The 26065-nt window shown below is 35.3% G+C and overlaps 1 protein-coding gene across 1 annotated transcript in view; it reads right to left on the bottom strand.

The window, feature by feature from the left end:
• The window catches only part of CCDC148 (coiled-coil domain containing 148), a 245041-nt gene that overhangs the window by 157629 nt on the left and 61347 nt on the right, over window positions 1-26065 (bottom strand). Inside the window, exons 2-8 of the mRNA XM_032857859.1 lie at window positions 20435-20497; window positions 19353-19474; window positions 12043-12146; window positions 5966-6048; window positions 5608-5759; window positions 3867-3962; window positions 3606-3787 (exon numbers count right to left, since the gene is read on the bottom strand). Of these exons, the coding sequence (XP_032713750.1) occupies window positions 3606-3787; window positions 3867-3962; window positions 5608-5759; window positions 5966-6048; window positions 12043-12146; window positions 19353-19474; window positions 20435-20497 (802 nt within the window). The remainder of the gene's footprint in view (window positions 1-3605; window positions 3788-3866; window positions 3963-5607; window positions 5760-5965; window positions 6049-12042; window positions 12147-19352; window positions 19475-20434; window positions 20498-26065) is intronic.

Below are 26065 nucleotides of genomic sequence, written 5' to 3' on the forward strand. Positions count from 1 at the left end.
AGAGAAATAATAAAGATCAGAGCAGAAATCAATGAAACAAACCAAAAGAACAGTAGAACAGATCAATGAAACTAGGAGCTGGTTCTTTGAAAGAATTATTAGGATTGATAAACCTCTGGCCAGGCTTATCAAAAAGAAGAGAGAAAGGACCCAAATACATAAAATCATGAATGAAAAAGGAGAGATCACAACCAACACCAAAAAAAATACAAACAATTACAAGAGCATATTATGAGCAACTATATGCCAGCAAATATGACAACGTGGAAGAAATGGATGCATTCCTAGAGATGTATAAACTACCAAAATTGAACCAGGAAGAAATAGAAAACTGGAACAGACCCATAACTGGAAAGGATATTGAAGCAGTCATCAAAAATCTCCCAACAAACAAGAGCCCAGGGCCAGATGGCTTCCCAGGGGAATTCGACCAAACATTTAAAGAAGAATAAATAACCTATTCTCCTAAAACTGTTCCAAAAAATAGAAATGGAAGGAAAACTTCCAAACTCATTTTATGAGACCAGCATTACCTTGATCCCAAAACCAGGCAAAGACCCCACCAAAAAGGAGAATTACAGACCAATATCCTTGATGAACATGGATGCGAAAATCCTCACCAAAATACTAGCCAATAGGATCCAACAGTACATTAAAAGGATTATTCACCATGACCAAGTGGGATTTATTCCTGGGCTGCAAGGTTGGTTCAATATCTGCAAATCAATCAATGTGATACAATACATTAATAAAAGAAAGAACAAGCACCATATGATACTCTCAATAGATGCTGAAAAAGCATTTGACAAAGTATAGCATCCTTTTTTGATGAAAGTTCTTCAGTGTAGGCATAGAGAGTACATACCTCAATATCATCAAAGCCATCTATGAAAAACCCACAGTGAATATCATTCTCAATGGGGGAAAACTGAGAGCTTTTCCCCTAAGGTCAGGAACATGGCAGGGCTGTCCATAATCACCACTGCTATTCAACATAGTACTAGAAGTCCTAGCCTCAGCAATCAGACAACAAAAAGAAATTAAAGGCATCCGAATTGGCAAAGAAGAAGTCAAACTATCACTCTTCGCAGATGATATGATACTCTATGTGGAAAACCCAAAAGACTCCACTCCAAAACTGCTAGAAATCATACAGGAATTCGGTAAAGTGTCAAGATATAAAATCAATGCACAGAAATCAGTTGCATTTCTAGACACCAACAGCAAGACAGAAGAAAGAGAAATTAAGGAGTCGATCCCATTTACACCCAAAACCAGAAGATACCTAGGAATAAACCTAACCAAAGAGGCAAAGAATCTGTACTCAGAAAACTATAAAGTACTCATGAAAGAAATTGAGGAAAACACAAAGAAATGGAAAAACCTTCCATGCTTATGGATTGGAAGAACAAATATTGTGAAAATGTCTGTGCTACCTAAAGCAATCTACACATGTAACACAATCCCTATCAAAGCACCATCAATTTTTTTTAAGGAAATGTAACAAATAATCCTAAAATTTATATGGACTGGATAAGACCCCAAATAGCCAGAGAAATGTTGAAAAAGAAAACCAAAGTGGCACCATCACAATTCCAGACTTCAAGCTCTATTACGAAGCTGTAATCATCAAGAGAGTATGGTACTGACACAAAACCAAACACATAGATCAATGGAACAGAATAGAGAGCCCAGAAATAGACCCTCAACTCTATGGTCAACTAATCTCAGACAAAGCAGAAAGGAATGTCCAATGGAAAAAAGACAATCTCTTCAACCAATGGTGTTGGGAAAATTGGACAGCCACATGCAGAAGAATGAAACTGGACCATTTCCTTACACCACACACAAAAATAGACTCAAAATGGATGAAAGACCTCAATGTGAGACAGGAATCCATCAAAATCCTTGAGGAGAATATAGGCGGCAACCTCTTCGACCTCAGTCACAGTAACTTCTTCCTAGAAACATCACCAAAGGCAAGGGAAGCAAGGGCAAAAATGAACTATTGGGACTTCATCAAGATCAAACGCTTTTGCACAGCAAAGGAAACAATCAACAAAATCAAAAGACAACTGACAGAATGGGAGAAGATATTCACAAATGACATATCAAGATAAAGGGCTAGTATCCAAAATCTCTAAAGAACTTATCAAACTCAACCCCCAAAGAACAAATAATCTAATCAAGAAGTGGGCAGAAGACATGAACAGACATTTCTGCCAAGAAGACATCCACATGGCCAACAGACACATGAAAAAGTGCTCCATATCACTCGGCATCAAGGAAATACAAATCAAAACTACAATGAGATACCACCTCACACTAGTCAGAATGGCTAAAATTAACAAGTCAGGAAACGACAGATGCTGGTGAGGATGTGGAGAAAGGGGAACCTTCCTACACTGTTGGTGGGAATGCAAGCTGGTGCAGCTACCCTGGAAAACGGTATGGAGTTTCCTCAAAAAGTTTAAAATAAAGCTACCCTACGACCTAGTAATCACACTACTGGGTATTTACTCTAAAGATACAAAAGTAGTGATCCGAAGGGGCACGTGCACTTGAATGCTTACAGTAGAAATGTCCACAATAGCCAAACTATGGAAGGAACCTAGATGTCCATCAACAGATGAATGGATAAAGATGTGACATATATCTATAATGGAATACTAAGCAGCCACCAAAAGAAACGAAAACTTGACATTTGCAACAACGTGGATGGAACTAGAGGGTATTATGCTATGCAAAATAAGTCAATCAGAGAAAGACAATTATCACATGATCTCCCTGATATGAGGAACTTGAGAGGCAGGGCAGGGGGTCGTGGGGGTAGGGAGGGAAAAAATGAAACAAGATGGGATCAGGGGAAACAAAACTCTTAATCTCATGAAACAAATTGAGGGTTGCTATGGGGTGGGAGGTAGGGATAGAGTGGCTGGGTTATGGACCTTGGGGAGGGCACGTGCTATGGTGAGTGCTGTGAAATGTATAAGCCTAGTGATTCACAGACCTTTACTTCTGGAGCAAATAATACATTATATGTTAATAAAAAAATAAAATAAAATAAATCCCCTAATGTTGTATTTGTCGTTCAGAAGAGGATTTGTCATTCTCAGGATACATCCAGAAGTCCCATTTTCTAAAAAAAATTAACATGTTTTTAAAAATTTATAAAACATACTTTGTGTTTACTGTAGAACAAAATCACAGCAGATTACAAGTAACATAATTCCATGGATACATTTTCTATTGCAATCAATTATTATTAGTATTGATTCATAAATTTCCACTGAAGAGGAGCTTCACACATTAAAGTCAAAATTCATGGTTACTGAAAACTCTTTCTTAATTATTCAGTAAAGAGCTCAGTGAGGTGGTATTTTCATCATGTTTCAACCTTATAAAAATTTAAAGTCATTGTTCAGGAAAATTATCTTGGAGGAAAGAGAACCCTTATTCAACAAACGGTCAATCTAAACATTTGCTGATTGACTATGTTCCAACCACATAATAACTATGTAAACAATAAATCAGAAGTATAATAACCCCTAATAAAAATAAAAATGTAGTGGCAGAAATCTACACAATTCAAGTAGTGTTATCACCTGGATAGGTCTTCTAACTGCAGATCAACGTCTTGAAGTTTCTTTTGATAATTCTCTGTAAAGTTACAGAACTCATGAAGAATTGAAGATTTCAAATCAGGGTACGGGCATTCCAAAGTTTCTAATTCCACAGGCAGTTCTGTAAGCAGGTTACTTCTTTCTTCTGAAGAATAATCTAGTATCTGAAAAAAAATTATATGATTGTTATACTTAACATAAATGACAAATTGATAAACAAATTACTATATACATCAAATTTACCTTCATACTCCAGTCTGAAAGATAATTTTCTATTTTCTGTTGCTCCAGACTAAGACTTTCGAAGACAGTTTTCAATTGTTTCTTCACGAAGTCAATCTAGAGGATATAGATAAGAGAAGGTCTCTTTGAGGACCTGTGGAAAAGGGTTCAAGAAATGCCATAGCCAGATAGTGCTTATCAGAGGGGACCTCTAGACACATATCCTAAAAATGGGCCTAGGAAGTATAGTGGGGTCATAGCCACTCTGCAATCTCATTTGGATTTTGTTTGTGTTAAGACAGAGAGCTTACCAGATTGTCTCTGGTTTAATCACCCCCTTCCTCCCTTTGCATCCTTGCCTCCAATCCCCAACTGGATATGCATTTTTGTTTTAAGATTTTATTTATTTATTTATTTATTTATTTATTTATTTATCAGAGAGAGAGAGAGAGAGAGAGAGAGAGAAAGCATAAACATGACCTGAGCCAAAGGCAGACACTTAATCGATTGAGCCACCCAGGCTCCCCTTATCTATTTTTTTATTAGTCTATTGACTACCTCCCCTGACTAGAGCATAAGCTCCACAGTCATAATGGCACTAGATGTATGCTTTTAGATGATTTTTCTTACCATTTTTCAGTTATTCTGTAGTGTTGTTATTTTGCTTTCATAAATAATATATATATTTAAAGGCATTGAAAATCCCTTGCCTAGGGACTCCTGGATGGCTCAGTGGGTTAAGCATCTGCCTTCAGCTCAGTTCACGGGATCAAGTCCTGTATCAGGTTCCTTGCTCCAGCGGGAAGTCTGCTTCTCCCTCTCCCTCTGCTCCTCCCTGCCCCGCTCATGCACACTCACTCTTTCTCTCTCACTTTCAAATAAATAAGTAAAATCTTTTTTAAAAAAATAGAAAGATGATTATCAAGAGGAGGTAAGTGACATAAAAACAGGGTAATATAATAGAGAATGACTGTAGCTTCTCTCATGTGGATGATTGGGACAGGCCTCTCAGGGGAAAAGACACTTAAGCTAAGACCTAAGTGACAAAAAGTGGCATCAGTGGGACAGAGAAAACAGGTGATGCAAAGGCTTTGAGATGAGGAGTCTGCCACCTCTGAGGAATAGATGGGAGGTCAGCCTCAGTGTGACAAGGTCTAGGAAAAAGGGGAGTGTCAGGCAAGAGATGAGGTTTAAGAGGAGAGAAGCCAGGATGTATCAGGAGGACTTAGGGGCCTTGAGGGGATCTATCAGGGGGATGACTTGATCTCACTCCATCTAAGGTAGAATCCCAAAACGTACTGTGAAGAGTGGCAAGAATGAGTGCAGGGAGACTTGTCATGAGGTCATTGTAACTTTTCAGGACAGAAATAAGCATGCTTGGACAGATTCAGGGGTATGTTTAAGATACTGAAGAGACACAATTTACTATACCTTGTATTTTTTTTAATTTTTATTTTTTATAAGATTTTATTTATTTATTTGACAGAGAGAGAGAGAGAGACAGCAAGAGAGGGGATATAAGCAAAGGGAGCAGGAGAGGGAGAAGCAGGCTTCCCGCAGAGCAGGGAGGCTGATGCGGTACTTGATCCCAGGACACTGGGATCATGCCCCGAGCTGAAGGTAGAGGCTTAAGGACTGAGCCATCCAGGTGCCCCTACCTTCTATTTAAATACAAGGCACACATTTATTTCCTATGTCAAACTGTTCTAGTTGGAACAAAAATGAAATATTATATTATTAGAAGTAATGGTAATATACTGACCTCTTCCAGTACTTTCACCGAGTTAAGCTCAATATGTGAGCATGAATGCTGTGAAATGTGATGCTGTCTGTATTTTAGATCTGCCCTCAATTGCTGAATAGGACTTATCACATTCTTAAGATATGTGCACCATTGTTCTGATAACTCTTGTTCTATGAAGAAACAAAATTACATCCAGGTAACCCCTTATTATTTTAAGTTCCTTCAAGAACCAGTCATTACAATGCAGATTTAGCTTTGGATTCCTTCAGAAAAAAACAAGCAGTTAATAGGAAGAGAACCTATGGTGAGTGGCCCACTTTCATCTTCAAAATGAATCTCCCCTTTAAACATAGGATCAAAAAGGAAAACAACTCACCAAAATTTAGAAGGTCAGAAAGACATTCATTTCCAATGTTTTCCTCACTGAGAAAGGATTTTATTTCAGATTCCACTTTACATCTGAAATAGACATTATCTCCATCAGTTTTTTTTAAATAATCATAAACATACATAGATTTTAAAATTCACCTGTTCATTTATTCAGACCATACACTAAATTCCTAGCATGGGTTGGACACTTGCTAGACATGGAGATAGAAGCGTTAAGTGAACACCCCAAGTAGAAGTAACAGCATGAGCATAAAGGCAAGCGCATGGCACATCCTAGCATTGCTTTGTGTGGAAAGAGCTTAGGGCAGTAGGAAGCCACTGAGGGATATTCAGCTGACCTCACCTGCCAAGCAGATCTGTGTTTCAGAAAGATTCCCAAGGCAGCAAAATGGGGCGTGGGCTGGGAGGAGGAATGGTCAATAAAAACAGAAAATAAAGAGGGAGAGGATCAGGTAAACCTGGACCAACATGGAGGTTATTTCAAAAGTTAAGAGATCATGAGGTCCTGAAATAGGGAAATGGGAGTACAAGTAGGATTTAATTACTAATAAAAGTAATACATCTTAATGACTTTTTTTTTAAGATTTTATTTATTTGACAGATAGAGATCACAAGTAGGCAGAGAGGCAGGCAGAGAGAGAGGAGGAAGCAGGCTCCCCGCTGAGCAGAAAGCCCCATGCGATGCGGGGCTTGATCCCAGGACTCTGGGATCATGACCTGAGCCGAAGGCAGAGGCTTTAACCCACTGAGCCACCCAGGTGCCCCCTTAATGACTTTTTATCATATTACTTAAATATAGTCATTTTTAGAATAAAACCATAACCAGCTCTAAATGGACATCCAAAAACATTGTAGTCTATCCCATGCTTATGGCAGATTTAATGAAATCATAGAAGAGAGTTTTGATTATCATTTATCAACATCAGAAATGATATCAAATAAGAAAATAGCATCAATTACTTTAATACAATGATTATTTTTATTTTTGCATATAAGTTTCCAGTCCCTGTCTACATGCATATATATTTTAAATAACTATACTTATGACATAGTTACCATTTTATATTGGGATTTTTCAATAACATTTTAAGCTATTTCTAGGGGCACCTAGGTGGCTCAGTCATTAAGCATCTGGCTTCCGCTCAGTCATGATCTCAGTGTCCTAGGATTGAGCCCCACATCAGGCTCCCTACTCAGCCAGAGGCCTGCTTCTCCCTCTCCCACCCCCACCCCGCTTGTGTTCCCTCTCTTGCTATCTCTCTCTCTCTCTGTGTCAAATAAATAAATAAAATCTTTCTAAAAAGATACTTCTAAGTAATTCTCACAATTGCCATTTATTTTAATGGCCTCATAGTATTCTATTTTATATATGTGCCAGCATCTTCTAAGCCAACTTACTTACATGGACAGAGGTTTTATTTGTATCTATAATGAAGGGATTTGGGGTACCTGGGTGGCTCAGTGGGTTAAGCCTCTGCCTTCAGCCCAGGTCATGATCTCAGGGTCCTGGGATCAAGCCCCACATCGGGCTCCCTGCTCAGTAGGGGGCCTGCTTCCCCCTCCCCTCTGCCTGCCTCTCTGCCTACTTGTGATCTCTCTCTCTCTCTGTCAAATAAATAAATAAAATCTTTAAAAATTAGTGATTTATATATATATATATATATATATATATATATATATATATAATGGAGGGATACTATTATAGATGATACTTCATTGTCTACTTTTTTAACATGTAGTTTTTGCCAGAAGTATATCTGAAACTGTTACATGAAGGATGGTTGCATAATTGTGGAATAAAAACAGAAATTATTTCATGGTGGATTTGTTTAAACAAAAACATAGCACTTATCAACCATCTAGCTCAACTCCCTTAAGTTTTCAGCACCCAGAAAATCATAGTAAAACATACAAGCCAATAGGAGAATTGACTTTGTTCATCCAGGAGACCAACCTGCTACTTACATGTAATAATTCTAGTAAGTTCCATCTTGGTTTCCTAGGTTAACAACCTAACCCATCTGCCAAGATCAGGCTTTTTCTCTGATAGTCCTGATTGCCCAAAAAAATTCAAAAGCATTTTTTTAAGTCCTCAAGAACTATGAGACTCTGAAACTAGCTTGTGAATATAAGCTAACATTTCCCGAATTGTGTTCTATAAAACAATACTGTCAATGAGATGCTGGGATTGGGGGGAATGGGAAATAGTAAACTAAACAAAATTTAATATGTTTCAGCTTATCATATGTTTCAGCACAGGATTTCTCAAAAACTTGATTATGCTAAAGTGCATTGAGGTGATTTTCTTGAGGTGATTGAAAAATAGATTTTCTAATTTATAGGAACATGAAATTCATTATTCTCAATGGAGTATCTCAAAGAATATTTCTGTTTTGTAGAATTTGATTTAGCAAATATAAAAATTGTGGTTGGGGGCCCCTGGGTGGTTCAGCCAATAAAGCATCTGACTCTTTAGCCTTAGGTCATAATCTCAGGGTTGTGGGAATGAGACCTGCATAGGGCTCCATGCTCAGTGTAGAGTCTGCTTAAGACTCTCCCTCTCTACTTCTGGCCCTCCCCACCTCCAACTAAAATCAATCAATCAATCAATCTATCTATCTATCTATCTTTTTTAAAAAATTCTGGTGGATTCAAAAGCATTAAAAATTGTAACTCTGGAGAAGAGAACCCTGCCCTATTCATCACTGACTTGCTAGACCAGGTCTCGGGTGTTTTCCAAGGTGGAACTCTGCAGCACATACAATGTCTTCCCCTCTGAAGAGTGAGCAAATGTAAGGCAGCTTTCTGTGCCCAAATCTGGCAGTTCAAGTACCTCCTAATGCTATTTGGCCTATCCTCTGTTACCAGTGAATCTGACAGCACTACAAAAAAGTCTACTGAGTTTTTGCCCAGATGATATGTTCATCTACTTCCTAGATCTGCCTAGTTGCAATGCAACCACCTGCAAGGTAAATCAGCCTGGTGATGGGTGTTATTGAACTCTCTGGAGTCTACTGCCATACAGGTCCTCATCCTTCCAGGATGGTGCCAAAGTTCTAGGTATAAAATCAGTCTCCTCAGAACATCAAACATTGCCAGAGCTTCCTGAGATTTCTAGGGTAATCACTTGGTTACCAATTTGGGTAGAACAAAACATGGGGTACAAGAATGGTAGAGCAGAAGCCATAAGCAAACAATAAGCAAAGGGACATGGATCATGAAAGGCAGAGCAAGAGAATATGATAAAGTTCCATTAATGAAACTAACAGCCAGGAGACCTGCAGAAAATTAGGGTACCAGAGCAGGCTGAAGGTCAAAGCTTTGTCTCTCCCTCAGGGAAGGAACTTAGCAGGTCAGGCAGCTTGGTTCCTTACACTCAGCTATTTGATCCACTTCTCACCTGAGTTTGTCCCAAGTGAGCATACCACAGAGGCAGAGAAGGGAGTCTCACAACCAATGGCTGGGGAAGGCACTGAGGAACCCCTGGGCTTAGAGAGTTCTTTGAGGCTCTGAGTTGCACAGTATGAATACTGGTGTCAATTTTCTCTTTAAAGATATATTTATAGACATTTAATTGTTGTTGGTAAAACCCCATGATATCCTCCGTAAAAAGGAAACATTTTTAAAATAATATTTTAAGATTAAAACTGTAAAAAAGAAGAAAGAAAATAAAACTAAAACTGTGAGCAAGAGACTACATGTATTTCTAAGGGATTTGGTTATAAAACATCTCTTGTAGGAATTATCATACAAGTAGTAAAGTATACAAATGAACCCTCCAAATTTTATGATTCAACAATTCTGACTAAAACAAAAATTGTAATTCTTTACCACATGGTCAGTATAAATAACTCCCTCCTTAACTCTAAACCAGTCATTCTGAAACAAGGAAGCAAGTGCCTCTGAGAAAGTATATCAAGGTCTCTAAGAGGTATAGTTTGGGAAAGCACATTAAATACTAAATGTAATTTTATAAGTTTAAGTGTGAAATTCTATAAATTTAAATTTTATATATTTTAAATATTATATTTAAAAACTATATATTTAGAAATTTTGTATGTCTAGTTTCCTTAGGACAGATTTCAAAGAATTAAAATTTGGCCAAAAAAAATTTTTTTTGCTAGCAAGATTAGACCAATTCAATCATCAGGTGATATGAATGGAACCCTGTGGGGGAGATAAGCTTCTGAACTCCAACTTCCTGGAGCGCAGGAGTTAAAGGCAAGTGCTCCAATGCCATCTTCACATAAACAAGCTGATTTGCCTTCTGTGAAAAACTTTGATCCTCTGAAACTCAAGATTGTCACCTGTAAAGTGGGGACGCAAAGATACCTACTCTGTAGGGTGGTCATAAGGACTTAATGAAATAAAGCATATAAATTATTTACCGTATTACCTGGCACATACTAAATAACCCAGCAAAAGTTCAATGTCATTGTAGTCACCCACCTTCTGTGGGCCTGAGAGTCTCAAATGGACTCTCCTATGGTGAGGCATAAAAATATTTTATTTTTAATCTTTTATTAAAAAGGAGTATAGGTTTTTAAAGGTTGGAGCTCACACTCCTGACTTTCTGGTGGTTCCTAAATTCTCCACAAATCAAACCACTTCTCTAACTTTCCTCCTTTCACTCTTAGTTTTTATTTCACTGAAAACATATTGAAATGAGTCTGCTTTCTAGAATAACACAGAAAATTATCTTAGAATTCTTCTTTTTGTTCTGCTTTTAGCACTTACAAGTTTCAACACATTAAGGCTATTCCTTGAATGCTCCTCCCTTCCATTGCCTTTGTGTCATTCCAGGTCAACCAAAAGAACCATTTTCCATAATGATATGTATATGCTTCTTCTATCTAGCTCTAGAACAGCTAATGCACACATTTAGAAGCATGTGGAACAGCCAAGATAAAAACTTCCACCAGTGTCTTCCTTTACCTTTGAGCTTGCATCAGTGAGTGCTGTAATAAAAATTTTCTAACAGCTTTTCTTTCTACCAAGTTATGCAAATTAAAAAAAAAAAATTTCTAATGGGCTCAAACATCCTCTCCATAAAAGGTGACTTTTTGAGACATATAATGGGACTGATTTGTTTTTATGTCAGCAGCATGGTGATGGAGTCTATGTAATTTTGTTTTTATATGTTTTAAGTTATACAATGTTGTAAAACCATTTCCAATCATGAGCCTTTTAGTTCAGTTCAGAATCTCTTGCCGGAATAAGAAACTCCTAGTAATTTGAAAAGTACCTACAAAAATACCTATCAAAAGTAAAGTTAATGACCTTTGGGTTTGACTTAGAATAAGACCATAAAACAACCTATTTTAATACAAAATATATGATTAAAAACATACATTTTAAAAAGCATACTTTATAAATACCACCATCATTAAAACTAGTATACATGTTTCATACAGAGGGGAAACATATCTGCCTTCTCCTTCTGCCCTGACCTTTGAAAGAAATGTATTTTTCAAGGATTACAATTAAGAACAAGGATAGAATCATTATTTTGTTGCTTCATCTTGAAATAAGTGCTAGAAATATTAACAAAAGTAAAAAATGCAAATTGACTAAGTTAGTCATGATGCAGCTACATCTAGAAATCAGTGAACAACTTGAACCCCTTAGTTCATTTTTTATTCATTTATTGAAATCTTTTCTGTCTCCTCCTATGAATCCTACAACGAAAAGATAAAACTGATGGTATGTTTGCCCTCGTTTGGCACTTCATAGGGAAGACAAACACGTAAATAAGATATTATAATTCAATGTGCTAAGGGCAATATGAATAATTACAAATATGAGAGAGAATGTAAAAGAATAAATGATCAGCAGATATAGAAGATATTTTTTTCCTGAAGGAAAGCAAAAACCATATTAATGTATTCACTGGATTTCAAATTAAATTGAGGAAATGAAGGAATTTTAATTTAACTCACAATCAAACTGTAATTTTAACTCTTTTTAATGGTTCAGTTAACATGGAAAGTTATGGAACTTCTAACTAAGTGCAACTCTTAGCAAGTCCCGCATGTTCTTGTAGAGATTTCCCTCAGTTCTTACCTGACATCAGTTAGCCGTTGGTGTTCCTGCCACCACACTTGCTTGTGTTGTTTTAGTAGTGTTTGTTCCTTAGATATCTTTGAAGTCTCCACTGCTTTCCTGATCTAGATTTAGAAGAACAAAAAAGGAGCAATTCCAATGTTTTCTAAGTGTGTTTTCCACAAGAAAATTGTTTAATTTGTCATTTCTAAGTTAAATATTTATTCTTTTTCAATCTTATTAGTGCATTTTCTAACACAAAATCCACCTTAAAATAAGTAATTCATTAAACAAAATGCAGGACGGTGAAAGAGAAAATGGTTTGGAATACTGTCCAAGTCAAGAATTGTCTTTAAAATAGTTATGAAAAGAAAGATGATGTAATTCTATTTTCCTTACATACAGTGAAAAACACCTTAATTCACACAGTCTCGGGAAAATTTTTCAAGAGCTTTCCATATATTTCTTCTCTTTTTGATACCTCTTCCCTGCCAGGCATTATGGCCATCATTATCCCCATTTGACTTATGAGGACACTGAAGTTCAGAGAGGTTAAAAAAACTTGTCAAGATCATAAAGCTCATAAACTTCAGAAATACATAGAACCTTGGTGTTCAGATTGGCTTTTACATGCTCCTTCAGCAGAGGATTGGGAAAAGTCAATTGGATAAGTTGTTAGAAAGTCTGGCTTTAGTTTCAGCTTCAGCACCTACTAGAAATATGACTTTGAAATCCAGTTTTAATCTCTCAACTCCATGACTTCATAAGTAAAGTTTTAAAAAATTTAGACAAATATTTATTTGAAGGAACTTAAAGAAATTGTGAAAAATCATGTAACACTAAAGCCCACATTTGTAATTAAATTTTAAATTTCCCCAAATTTTATGGCTTTTTGAAAATGTGGTTCATAATTAGTGCTTTGGAGTTTGTTGACAAGTTGTATCAGGCCTGGATCTGTTTGCCTTAACATCCATTCTTGGCCATCTCCCTGATCTGCTCCATATCACAGAGCAGCCCGTTTCCCAGTCAACCCTATTAATAGGCTTCCAGCTGGTTTCAGCCAAAGGGAGAAACTGGTTTCAGAGACTGAACAGAGGGAGGAAAGCAGAAGCCAAAGGATTACTCTGCCTGCCTTTTCTACTCTCAGAGTGGTCTCCAGAAGCATCTGCATCTTCTCCATTGCTCTAACTTTTCTTGACAGTTCTACTATGGTTCCAACAATTTCTGGGTAAACTCAGCCCACACAATGTGGTGTATAGACTTGCTTTTTTCTAATGTCCCTCTGACCCAAGCATGGCAGTGACTTTTGCTGTTGTTAACCCCTGTATTCCTTCATGGCCCCATTTGGCTTCTCAGCCTGTGTAACCATTTCCTGCATTAATGACACCTAAAATCCTCAATGTCTGGATGCCTGGGTGGCTGAGGGTCATGATCCTGGAGTAACAGGATCCAGTCCTGCATCGGGCTCCCAGCTCCACAGGGAGTCTACTTCTCCCTCTGACCTTCTCCTCTCTCTTGCTCTCTCTCTCACAAATAAATGAATAAAATATTTAAATCCTCAATGTCTGTTTCCTTGTTAGACTGATATTCATGTGTTCACTGAATTCACATATCCAATATTAGTACTTCTAAACATCTACAAAAGTGCTACTCTCAAATCAGAAATTTGATGAAATATGCATATTTTATGTTTTCTGTGCTATTAGAATACTTAGTAGGCTGAAAGCTTTAACAGATCAATGCTGAAGATAAAAAAAAATTCAGAAGACAAGTCTTAAAAAGAGACTCTTTATAATGCATGCTATTTCTAGCTGTCATTCACTGATTGCTTTAACCTTGCATTTATCTTTCCACTATTCCAGTCACTGATTCAAAATTAGGGGTGAGGAAAACAAAAACATGAAGTCAAAGTCAAATCTTTTTCTCAGGAGGTCTTTGTTACAATTAGGAAAAGTACATTTAAATAAGAACAGGAGGGGCACCTGAATGGCTCAGTGGGGAAAGCTTCTGCCTTCCGCTCAGGTTGTGATCCCAGAGTCCTGGGATCAGCCAGGATCAGACTCCCTGCTTAGCGGGGAGTCCGCTTCTCCCTCGGCCTCTCCCTCTGGCAGCTGCACCCTATCTCTCTGTCTCTCTCTCTCTCTCTCATTCACTCTATCTCTTTCTCTCAAATAAATAAATAAAATCTTAAAAAAAAAAGGACACTACAGAAAAACACTCAGCAATCCTTATTTCACCTACTAAAAACATAAAAGTACATAGTGTTTCTAAAATCTGACACTCTTATATTTGCTTTAAGAATGCCTAAAACCCCTTCCAATTATTTGCCACCTATAGCCTCTAAAGTATGTTGCAGCAGACACAACTTTTAAAATTAGATTTCTTTGACATATTTGGTCCATGTTGTACAAAAAAATTAAAACACATTGGTGAAAGATGTAGACACATTTTTATAGTTTAAAAAAATCAATGTTGTAGCCTTTGAGCCCAGGGTAAGGCCAATTAAGTAGACTATAAAAGTGGAAAATAAAGCTACTGTTTTTCACTAGACACTTCCAATATTTTAAAGAACATCCTGATTTTTTGTAAGTTCACTCATTGACTCCACTTCTATCCTCAGGCCAAAAATGAAGGAAAAATAAAGTCTTAAAAGAACAAAAAGATTTAAAGTTGTATCTTTTTCAATAGAGAGATTTCTAGGTGATTCTAATGTATTTTGCTGGGCAATAAGCCATATGAAATCAATATTTAAGGTGGACGATGATTTATGCAGAATGCTAATGAATTAAAAATAGCAAAAATAATAAATTCATTAACGAATAAGAAACTAGAGGTTTCCTATATGGTCTATTGTGATGATCCAAAATAATAAGGCTCTAAATCGGCACCTTGAAATACATGAAAACACTTTGGGCAGATGGTCCATTTTTAAATATAAGCTACAATAAGTAGTGGACAACTTAAATGTTGGTTACATATGTATATACATTTGTCAAAATTCACTGAAATGTACATAAGATCTGTGTACTTATTATACCTCATCAAAGGTAAAAGAACAGTTAAGTGTATAAGAAACTGTTAACATAAATAAAAAGAAAAAAACCCATCTACACTAAGATGCAATTCCTCATCTAACAAGTTAGAAAACCTCAGATGTGTCACAAAACACCCTGTGAGGCTATAGGGAAACATATTCTTTCCTGTTGCTGGTGGGAATGCAAAATGGTGCAGCCTCCCACAGAAGGGAATCTGGAGGTGTATAGTGAAATTTCTAATGGATTTACCCCCTGACCTAGTAAATTTGCTTATAGAAATCTATCTGAAGACTATACTGACAAAAGTATAAAAAGACAAATAAACAACAAACTATTCACTGCAGCACTATTTGTGATGGAAAAAGACTGCAGTACAAAAATTCTATCAATAAGTGATCCTGCCAAAATAAATTGAACCAGAATCTCATCAAATCTGCAGATATAACTACCAATTTACTGGAAATAGAAGAGACAGAAAAACATGTTAGGTGACACCACCAGGATGTAATCAGCAAAATCCAGACTATAAGAAAATATAAAAGACAAACAATATAATTTCTTCAAAAAATAAATTACAAAAATACAGAGGATAGAGGAGGAGACCTAAAAAATAAAAATCAACTGTAATATACAGATCCTACTTAGATACTGATTTGAACAAACTCTAAGTAAAAAGAATTGAAGACAATCATGGAAACTTAACACTGGATATTTGAAATTAAGAAATTATTAGTATCCTAATGGTAATGATATTATAAGGTTTGGGGTGGGGCTGTTTAGCCCTCATCTTTTAGAGATACATGCTGAAATATTTATGATTAAATATTATGATGCCTGAGATATACTTCAAAACAACCCGGCAGAGGGGAAAGTTGTAGTAAGGACTACAGAGAAAACAATAGCCAAGAGTTGATCATAGTTGAAGCTGGATAAATTACAAAGAGATTATTAATCATTCACTCTCATTTTGCATGTGCTTACAATTTCTGATAATGTTTTTTAAAAAAGAATTAGTAGACAAATAGATAATAAATATTTATTCTTGCTAAGCAAAACTATTCAAATAAAAATAATTGTAAAGGTCTCTTTTATACTTAACTAAATTATATGTGAATAGTTAACATATAATATACCAAAAATCGGTCTCTGTTTCCAGCCCAAATCTACTTTTTGACTTCAGGTTCAATCTCAGCCTATGAAAGACTAGACCACTCTATGTTCACATCAGTGTCTTATCTGGCAGTCCACAACTTGTGCATGATCAATGACATAGACACATCTGATCAATATACCAATATGAGTAACAGAAACAAGGCAAGTCTTCTGAATTTACTGCTAATTAACAATAATTATCAAATATAACTAAGTACTCTAGATCCAACTTAATGCAAATACATCCTTAGTGTTAACATTCTATCCTTCAGTTTAAGTATATTTACATTTAATATTGCCAGAGTATACTGCTATAGTAATTAACAATGATTGTTAAAGCTGTTAATTTCATGAGCAAGAAAAGAACATATTTAGTTAGGTAAAAAGTAGGAAATGAACTGATATTTAACAAAAATGTTGAAAGAATGTGGTAACTATGTAATATGAGGAAGAAAAATATTCTTCTTGAGCCAAGGCATATTTTATATAAATGTAAATAACAATATAAGAAAGAGTAACAGAGATAACATTATAATAATAATCCCAGTTGGTATAGACTGGTTCCTATATATATTAGCATTCGTAACATTAAACAAAATAAACTTTAAGAATTATACTTAATTTCTAGTTATCTAATTCCATTTAAGCCATGAATCTTTCAAGGAAAAGTCTTATTTAGGAATTGTTCACATTTTGTAACAGTTAATTAAAAACAAAATATCAACTTGTTATCTCTAAATTAAAAGAGAAGAAAAGACCAAAAATCACATGAAACAACATTCGCAGTACATCTTTCTTAATCCAGCTGTACTAAAAAATGAAAACTATAAAAGGAAAGAAGAAAGTATTAGAAAATGATGAGGTATCCAGGATACGCTTTGTTCTCACTAACTGAAATTCAAAACAACAGATACTATAAAAATGCTCTAACAGGACAATTCCTTATCATTATGAATCTATGGAGACTAAAAATGGAAGCAAGAAGCTTATCAAAATGATTGCTACAGACTGTGGACCATTTTCAGTAGTTGAAGACAAGGGATTTTTCAGATTTGCCAAGCTATAAATCCCAGGTACAGTTATTTCCAGAAAATATGTAACTAAAAAGCTTCTTCCTGAATTATATTCTATGAACAAAAAGGTTATTGATGTTATTTAAAATGTCAGTTGAAAGTGATCATCTGCTTAATCTCACAAATGTGTAACCAGTGACCAGAGAAGCAATCTAACAGCTGACAGGGCTGAGAAATTACTGCCCTTGCACTTAATATCAAAAACTGAAAGCCACATCAATGATTAAAATTTTCAGACATGTTTATTCTTTAATAGTGATTCTGTTACGAAAGAGAAATTCCCCATGGCCAAGCAATGAGTTCTGACACTCAACCATTCTACATTCAGCCAAAAAAATTGTTTTGGAACATGATGGATGGACAAACAGAGACAAACAGATATATAGATAATATTTAAGATGTATGTGTGTATATATATGAATATATATGTACATATTCCAATACTGAAAGGGTGTAGAGGAAGTACCTGTGGTGGTATCTTTATTAGAACAACACTTTGGAAAAGAACTTTTTAAAAAACATCCAAATTTTTTTTCCTTGAACACTCCAATCATGGGAATTTATCCTATGAGGGTAAAAGATTCTAAAACATGAAAATTGTCTATGCATGAAGATATTTACCGAAGTACGATTTCTAATATTGTAAAATTGGATACAATCCAAATATCCAAAAATCGAGATGTGATAAGGCATATTATCTTTTTCTATTTGAAGTACTCATCACTCCTGTTTTGGCTTAATTTTTATTGGCCTTAACATCCCAATTCCAATGTCATTGCCTCAAAAAGGCCTTTCCACTGAACTACGATCAAGTCCTGTTAGTATACACCAGACAGCATGTTTTTATTATTTGAAAACACTCACTTTCCTCCTTCTCTCCTATAAACAGTGCATGCCATGAGGGTAAGGGATGTATTTTGCTCATTATTGTATTATTTAGCCACATAATAAATATTTATTTATGAGAGCAATTAAATATTCTATAATAAATATTAAAAAGATTATGTGGCAAAGTATTGGGGGAAAGTATACAGGATTTCATGTCTATGTTTACCATGGGAGAAAATAAAATATATATGTATATGTTTATGTTTATATATGTATGAATATATGTGATGTATATACAATGGGTCAGAATAGAAGTCAGAAATATGAAAATAGTTTTATTAGGATGATGGTTATATAAGTGATTTTCCCATAAAATTTCTTTCAATGTCCTGAGAACATCAAATTCTTTTAAAGTTACATCTGAACTGAAAAAATAAGGCCCTTTCTAAGAAGTCTGCTTAGTTTGAGGGGATAGGTCTCATGGGTAGAGAGTCATTTCTTTAAAATAGGTACAAAATGTGCTTTGGAATCATAATGTTTGCCATTTAAATAAGATATAACCATAAAAAGCCATGTAAAACTAATGTAACACAAAAAATATTAAATGCAAATGAAAACTTTTAATTGCTTAATATGTCACTTTGCCAAATCAGATTTTTAATGCAACAAAGCAATGAACATGTTGCTTGTAATGTACTTTATTATTTGCACAAGAGAGAAACATACTGTAAGAGTAATCCTAAACCACACTTGGTCCTAAAATACTGTACAATCATTCGTACAAAAAGCTTTTGAAAAATCTAGTCCAGGTTCACCTTTTCTGAGATGAGGGCAAAAAAGGGAATTGTAGAAAAGAGAGGCACTTGAGGGCATATTTGTATCATGGCGCAAAAGGAGCCTTAAATCAGATGGTAATCCATGGCTGGCACTTATTTGCAGTTCTTATTTTTCAAAGTAAGTTAGAAATTGTCAAAAGCTAATAAAATAGCTAGCTTTCTAAAAGTAAAGACCTCAGGGATATTATGAACATTAACTGAGGAATGCATATAAACTATATAGCAAAGAGTCTGAGAGCATTCAATAAACGTCAGCAGCTCTTCACTATAATTAATAGTTGGAAGATTCTAAAAACTATTTAGAATGTCATTAATTTTCACATTTACATTATAAATATCATTTTACTTCCAGGAAACTCAATTTTCCAAAACTAGAAAACACACATACACACATACACACTTCTAACCTTTAGCTCTGTAGAGGCAGAAGCTAATTTTTTTGCTTCCGTTAATGCATGCAACTGTTGATAGTCTACTGGTTTATACTTGATGTTTCTCATTCCATTTTTCATATGGAACACCAGATTATCTGTTTTTCATTAAAACAGAAAATGACAAAAAAATAATATCACATTATTGGAAGTCTCAAAATAGCTATGGCAACATGTTGACTGTTGTCTTATTTTTAAATATTTTTAAGCAAAAACAAGAAATGATATTATAACATTCATAGTATAGTTGAACCTCTATCTTTAGAAACTTTAAAAATAATAACTACTATATACTTTGCATAAAATTACTTCTAAAAGAACATAAAGGGAATACTTCCATTTAAGTAACTTTATTGAGAATTTTAGAAAATTGTCAAAGTATAACGTCTTTTTATTTTAAAAAGTTTTAGGCATCAACTGTGAATATTTAAGTATCATCTTATTATAAATAAAATTAAGTAGATTTTTAAAGTCATAGCTGTATTTCTAACAGAAAAAAATTGAAATAATTTCAAGTAAATTTGAAAAAAGCTTGAAACTTAAAGCCAAAAAATTTAATGGGCCAAATAAGAATAAAATGATGTAAAATGGTCAGGTAGGCATTCTCCATCCAAATACATAAAATATCCTAGTTTAGTATGATGTTCGCTTTTCTGATAAAGTAAAACATAAGTAGAAGGTACTCAAAGGCCACGTAGCATAAAGTATAATAATCTGAGTAATTCAAAGGCAAAAAATGCATTTTTGCCTCAATTATATAAATAATTAATCTGTACCATGCAAAGTAATTGAGATTAAGTATATCATGAGTCACATGACTTTTAAGTAGACTCCAAATGATTTAAGGACAAACACAGTAAAGGAGATTATTGTTATCTTGACCACTGTTGAAGATTAAAGTATACATTGTAGAGTATGCATTGTAAGAGAACTGGAGAAACCTTCAGTATGACCAAACAATGAGCTTTCCATTAAAATTTTGAAAATCAACATTCCAACTTCACATCATCCATAATCCACTATAAATCATAGAACAGATCTGGAAGTAGAAAAAATACCTGAGCTATCGTTTTTCTGAATTGTCATGAATGATTGATCTCTTTTATTCAAGTCCTCCATATCTGTGGAAGAAACAAGAGACAGCTAAGATTTCACAATGTTATTTCCCAAGTGTTTTTAAAGATGCGTTAATCGTAGTTTTCTTTCTTTCTTTCTTTCTTTCTTTCTTTCTTTCTTTCTTTCTTTCTTTCTTTTAAAAACAAGGTCCATGGCTGGATGCCATAACTCTTTGTATTTACTAAAATTTTCTTCTCCAAGTTCTAGAGTTTTCTTCCTTCCATTAGTTTTTTCTCCTCCATGCCTTTCCTGTTCTTGGTGTCTCCTTCCAACCTCTGATGTTTTAATCCCCCTCTCTTGGATTGTCTTAGTGACTGATAAATATTTTGTGATAAAAATTGTATAAACTTTATCCAGAGTCCCTAGGAGGAAAAAACTACATAAATTAAAAAATAAAGCAGCAGGGGGAACCTGGGTGGCTCAGTTGGTTAAGTGACTGCCTTCAGCTCGGGTCACGATCCCAGGGTCCTGGGATCAAGCCCCACATCAGGCTCCCTACTCAGTGGGGAGCCTGTGTCTCCCTCTCCTTCTGCTGCTCTGCCTGCTTATGGTCTCTCACTCTTTCTGTCAAATAAATAAATAAAATATTTAAATATATATATATTATATACATAATATATATATAAATAAAAAAATAAAGCAGCAGGCCAAGTGACTCACTGCTCAGATGTGCCATCCACTTCTAGAAAGCATTCGATGCCCAGCTGTCCCTTCTTTCCGAGAGTTGGACTCAGTTTCTGAGAGTAACCTCGTCCAAAGATATACAAATGCTGGGGCATCCTACACCCAAAGACTGAGCAAGGCAGGATTATAAAGTCTGACCAGTTTGGATCCAATGTGAGTCATCCTGATGAGCAATATTTCATCCAGAGTTCCCTGCAGTGTTGACCCACACTTTGCTGGACCTGCAGTGAAACTGACTTTTTCATCTGCCCAATCCTGCTTCCTCCTTCTTCCTTTCACAGGTATGGATCCCTAATGAATATCTAGCACCCAACCTCTGCCTCAGCATCTCCTTCCTGAGAACTCAACCTGCGGTAGCACCAAACTAAGCTGGCATCATTTTAGGGCACCTCCAGGGCAACAGACTAGTCAAATGGTGTAACAGTACCATTTTTCATAAATTTTTATTCCATATCCACTAGGTTCAACTACTCATGTCTGGTGGCTTTTGAGGTAATCTAAGTCTTCTTAAATGAAAGAGAAAGTAGCACAAGTACATGATTTTTGGAAACTCTTCCAAGTTACTAAGAATCATGGTGATTGCCCACCAGCTTTCAGAATACAGCAATAAACTCCAGTGCATAGGTCAGGGAACTCTTGTTTTAAGCCTTCGGTAATACTGACATTCTTCCCTATAGTCTGGTTTCTACTCACATCTACATCCTATCCATTAGGATTCTTCTTTTGGGGGGAAGATTTTCACCTGTCAGTCTGCACTGCCTTAAGCCACCATCACCTCCTGCCTGATGACAGCAGCAGTTCTACTTTGTACCCTTAGAGACCATTCTTCACATTCTAAGCAACCTCTTTAAAAATTCTAGTCTGACCTTGCTGAATCCTTTCAACAGCTTCCATTATCCTTTACAATAGTGCCCTAAATTGCCCATAAAGCCCTGCATAACCTTGCCCTTGTTCATCTCTCCATTCTGATCTCATTCACACATTCCAACCACACTCTCTTTCTGCTTCTCAAATATACCAAGTTCATTTTGCCTTAAGGCCTTCCCACATGCTGTCCTCTTTACCTTAAAGATATTTCCTTCCTCTTTTTTTTAAATTTTTTTTTATTTATTTGACAGAGAAATAGAGAGTACAAGTACAGCAGCAGGCAGATGCAGAGGGAGAAGCATTCCCTGCTTAGCAGGGAGCCTGATGCGGGGCTCGATCCCCAGACCTTGGGATCATGATCTGAGCTGAAGGCAGCTGCTTAACCGGCTGAGCCACCCAGGCACCCCTATTTCCTTCCTCTTTTTACCTGGCTGGTTCCTACTCAGCTTTCAGCTAAACCTCAGAGACTTAACCAGACTTCTCCATCTAAATAAGGGAGAATGCTTTGTTTTTCTCTCTCATCCCATTCCTTCTTTTCCATGATAATTTGTATTAGTCTTCGCAACCCCATGTTTACTGATTCAATGTCTTCTACCTCCATAGATTTGTGGCCTATGTGTGTCTTCTGATTGCATCCCCAGTGCTCAGCACAGGTAGTAAATGCTCAATAAATACTATTTGAGAAAATGAGTAAAAGGTAGCTGGTGGTAGCTCAATGTCTTCTAACCCCCGGAAGGGCTGTAATACCAATTCCTTAGTCCATACTATAGCCTCCCTCTCCAACAATAAATTTTCACTTTTCAAAAGGCTGCCTTAGTAGTGTAGCCTACAGGCAGAAATGGCACATTTACGTGCCTTCAGAGGCTATCACATCAATGAGAGAGTGACAAGTTACACAACCACAGGGAGTGCAAAAAATATAGAACACTAAAGAGCATTCCGTGCCTAAAGATAATCAAATACATTTTTTTCTTTTAATTAACAAAGGTATGCCACAGATAAAGCCATTATGCAAAACAAATGGATGCTACATTTAGCAAGCAGTCTGTGAACTCTAGCTGACTGAATCTCACCTTTTTTTTTTCTCCATCTCCCACCAGGAACTTGACATGAGCTTGCTATCTCCATCTTGGAGAGATCTCACCAGTTTTCTAATTGATTAGCTTTAGGTTTTTCCTCAGTGGGGAGCCCAGCCCCTCAGATTTAGGACTCATTTTGGGGAGATTTAGATTGCATGACTGAGGCCCTGAAACAAAGTGGGGTTTTGCAGACTCCCTTTAGGTTACCTTGGTTGAACGTTGCCTAGATTTTCAGGTTTCCAGAGGAAAGTCATGAAGTCCACAGAACATTTCTTACCATTTCTGCATGGTGCAAATATTAATTATGACTGTAAGACACTCACAGTAGAATACATTCTGAAAATCAAAATTGCAAACAAAAACTACTCTGTCTTCATGAACCTGAAATCTGGTTTGGTTGCAACTATACAGAAGACCTTCCAAGCAAAAACACTTCTTGACCTACATTCTTTAATATTTGTATATAAAGCATAAATAATTACCACTTACATTCCAGGGATATTGAGGATCTCTGAACTAAATAATTGTTAAACTGAAATAATATTCGTAGTGTTTCTTATATCAAAGAATTAAATAGGCATTATATTTAGAATCTGAAAAGTTCACATATAATTCACTTAGTCTAACTTCTCATTTAAGCGTATGAGATGATTGCAGCCCAGAAAAATGACCAAGATCACAGAGAACTTCAAGTCCAAAATCTCATTTTCATAATACAAAAATCTCTGAAAATGAAGGTGTATATCATAATCAAGATGGTGTCCAAATCCAATCTGAGCTGAAATCACTTGGTGGCAAACTTGATCCAAACCAAAGTTTATTTTATTGAATGTAAACATTCATACATTTGTCTAAAAGTGTTAATGTGCTTTATTATAGGGCGCTGCCTAGATACCATCAGTTTTAAGTAATATAGGGCATATGCTCTATATTACATTTGCTCTATAGTACATTTCTAAAAATCTGAAAAACCAAAACTACATCTGGCACCACAGACTTCAGATAAGAGAGTATGAAACTGTACTAAAATAAACAGTCCTTGATTCCCAAACAAGCATATGTCATCTAGGCCATTTCAATTTTATGCTTACCAGTGAAATTCAAAGTGGCTACTTCAGCCTGCAGTTAAAATGCTTTTGACTGAGTAACAGCTACTTGAACAGAATTTTCCATGTTAAACAATTTTAAAGCACTTAGTTTTAGAAATTAATTCCAAGTTCACATTATGTGACATTTTAGAAATTGCTTATGAGTATTATCAAAATGTTAAACCTTTTAGATTTACTCAATCACTGAAAATATTTTAAAATAATATATTTTTATGAGAAGTTTCTTATAGGAAGAAGGTTATAATATATAATGTAACGATAGCTTCACAGTAGCTAGAGGATTGAATAAAGATTTTAATATAAAGTTAATTTTTACAGATTTGATAGAGAATCTAAACTTAAAAAGCTACGTGACCTCAACTGGTCTCTATGGGGTAGGTGAGCAAGAAGGACTTCTCTAGAGATGAGAAAAAAATAGCAAAGAGATCATTTATATAACAAGGCAATCTTTTTACAGTATTAAAATTTGTATTCTTCTCTTTCCTAAGAAAATTTCTTTTAATACTCCAAGGAAGAAAATCTCAGTTGTACTTAGGCTTAAAATTGTACAACGCATGGATAGTCTGTTAACTCTAAACTGCCTAACTGTATAGATATGTAGATTAGCAAATCACCCCATGAAGGTAAGTTTTCAAAAGTGGTAGGGATTCTGCCAGGCCAAATAGTGTGAGAACAATGCAAATATGAAAAAAAAAAAAATACCTTGGATGTAGCATCATATTACAGCCTTTTTTCATATGAAAGATCTCATTTCAAATGTGAGTTCAAATACTATGGCCAAAGTCTGGTTTAAGCAATAGTTTTCTAACATGCAAAATTTTCTTTTAAATTATAAGCAGAACAGTGCATATTACTTCCATTATGAAACATTATACATTGTAGTCAGCATGAGATAAAAATATTGTCCTGGAAAATGAATGGAAGCAAAAGTGAAACTATTAAAGTTAACAAAAATAGTTAAATAAAGTCTTCAGTTACATAATAAGTAATAATTTCAAACATAATGCAGAAGGCTCTCAGTCAAAGGAGCAACTACAACAGAACAAACAAAAACAAAATACCTAGGAATAAACCATACAAGAATTGTATAGGACTCATACCCTAAAAAACCACAAAAGTTCATTAAAGGAAACAAAACTTAATTCTGATTCTGTAGGTCAAATACTTAATATTGGCAATTTGGGGATAGTAGGATTATAGTTGATTTTGATTTCTTCTTTTTGTTTGAGCAGAATTTCAAAAATATTTACAGGAAGAAAAAAATACACTTTAAAAAATACTAAGCCAAGACAATACTTATTTCACTATAAATTAGGGGAAATGATACCACAGTTTCCATATTTTACCAGTCAGAAAAGAAACTGGAGATCATGACACCAAGAAATCTTTATGATGTGAACTTGTATATATAATATAGTTTTCCACACTAATATTGAACTGAAATATTTTTCACTAGTCCTCTTCTATTAAAAAAACAGGGTATGTAAATACATTGGTAGCATTTTTTAGAACCTGAAAATGTTAGCATTAAAATATTCACAAGGTCACTTTTTAATGTTGTATGAGGAAAAAATGTATTAAACGATCCTTTCAATTATAAAAGTACTGGTTAAATAATATGAAACTATACAGAAAAATATATGGTAAAAATTAAAGTTTCCAGCCCTACTTAGCCGTAATACTCTAGATGTATTTAGTCCTGGCAGTCATTTTCAATGTTTTATTGTATATACTTTCAAAGATTTTCTGTGCACATAAACAGACACATGCATATCCAATTTTTACACAAATGCAATCATGATACATGTACAATTCTACAAGTTGCTTCTCATTT

This window comes from Lontra canadensis, unplaced genomic scaffold, assembly GCF_010015895.1.
Source record: "Lontra canadensis isolate GAN:19392208 unplaced genomic scaffold, GSC_riverotter_1.0 scaffold13, whole genome shotgun sequence".
NCBI classification, from domain to species: Eukaryota; Metazoa; Chordata; class Mammalia; order Carnivora; family Mustelidae; genus Lontra; species Lontra canadensis.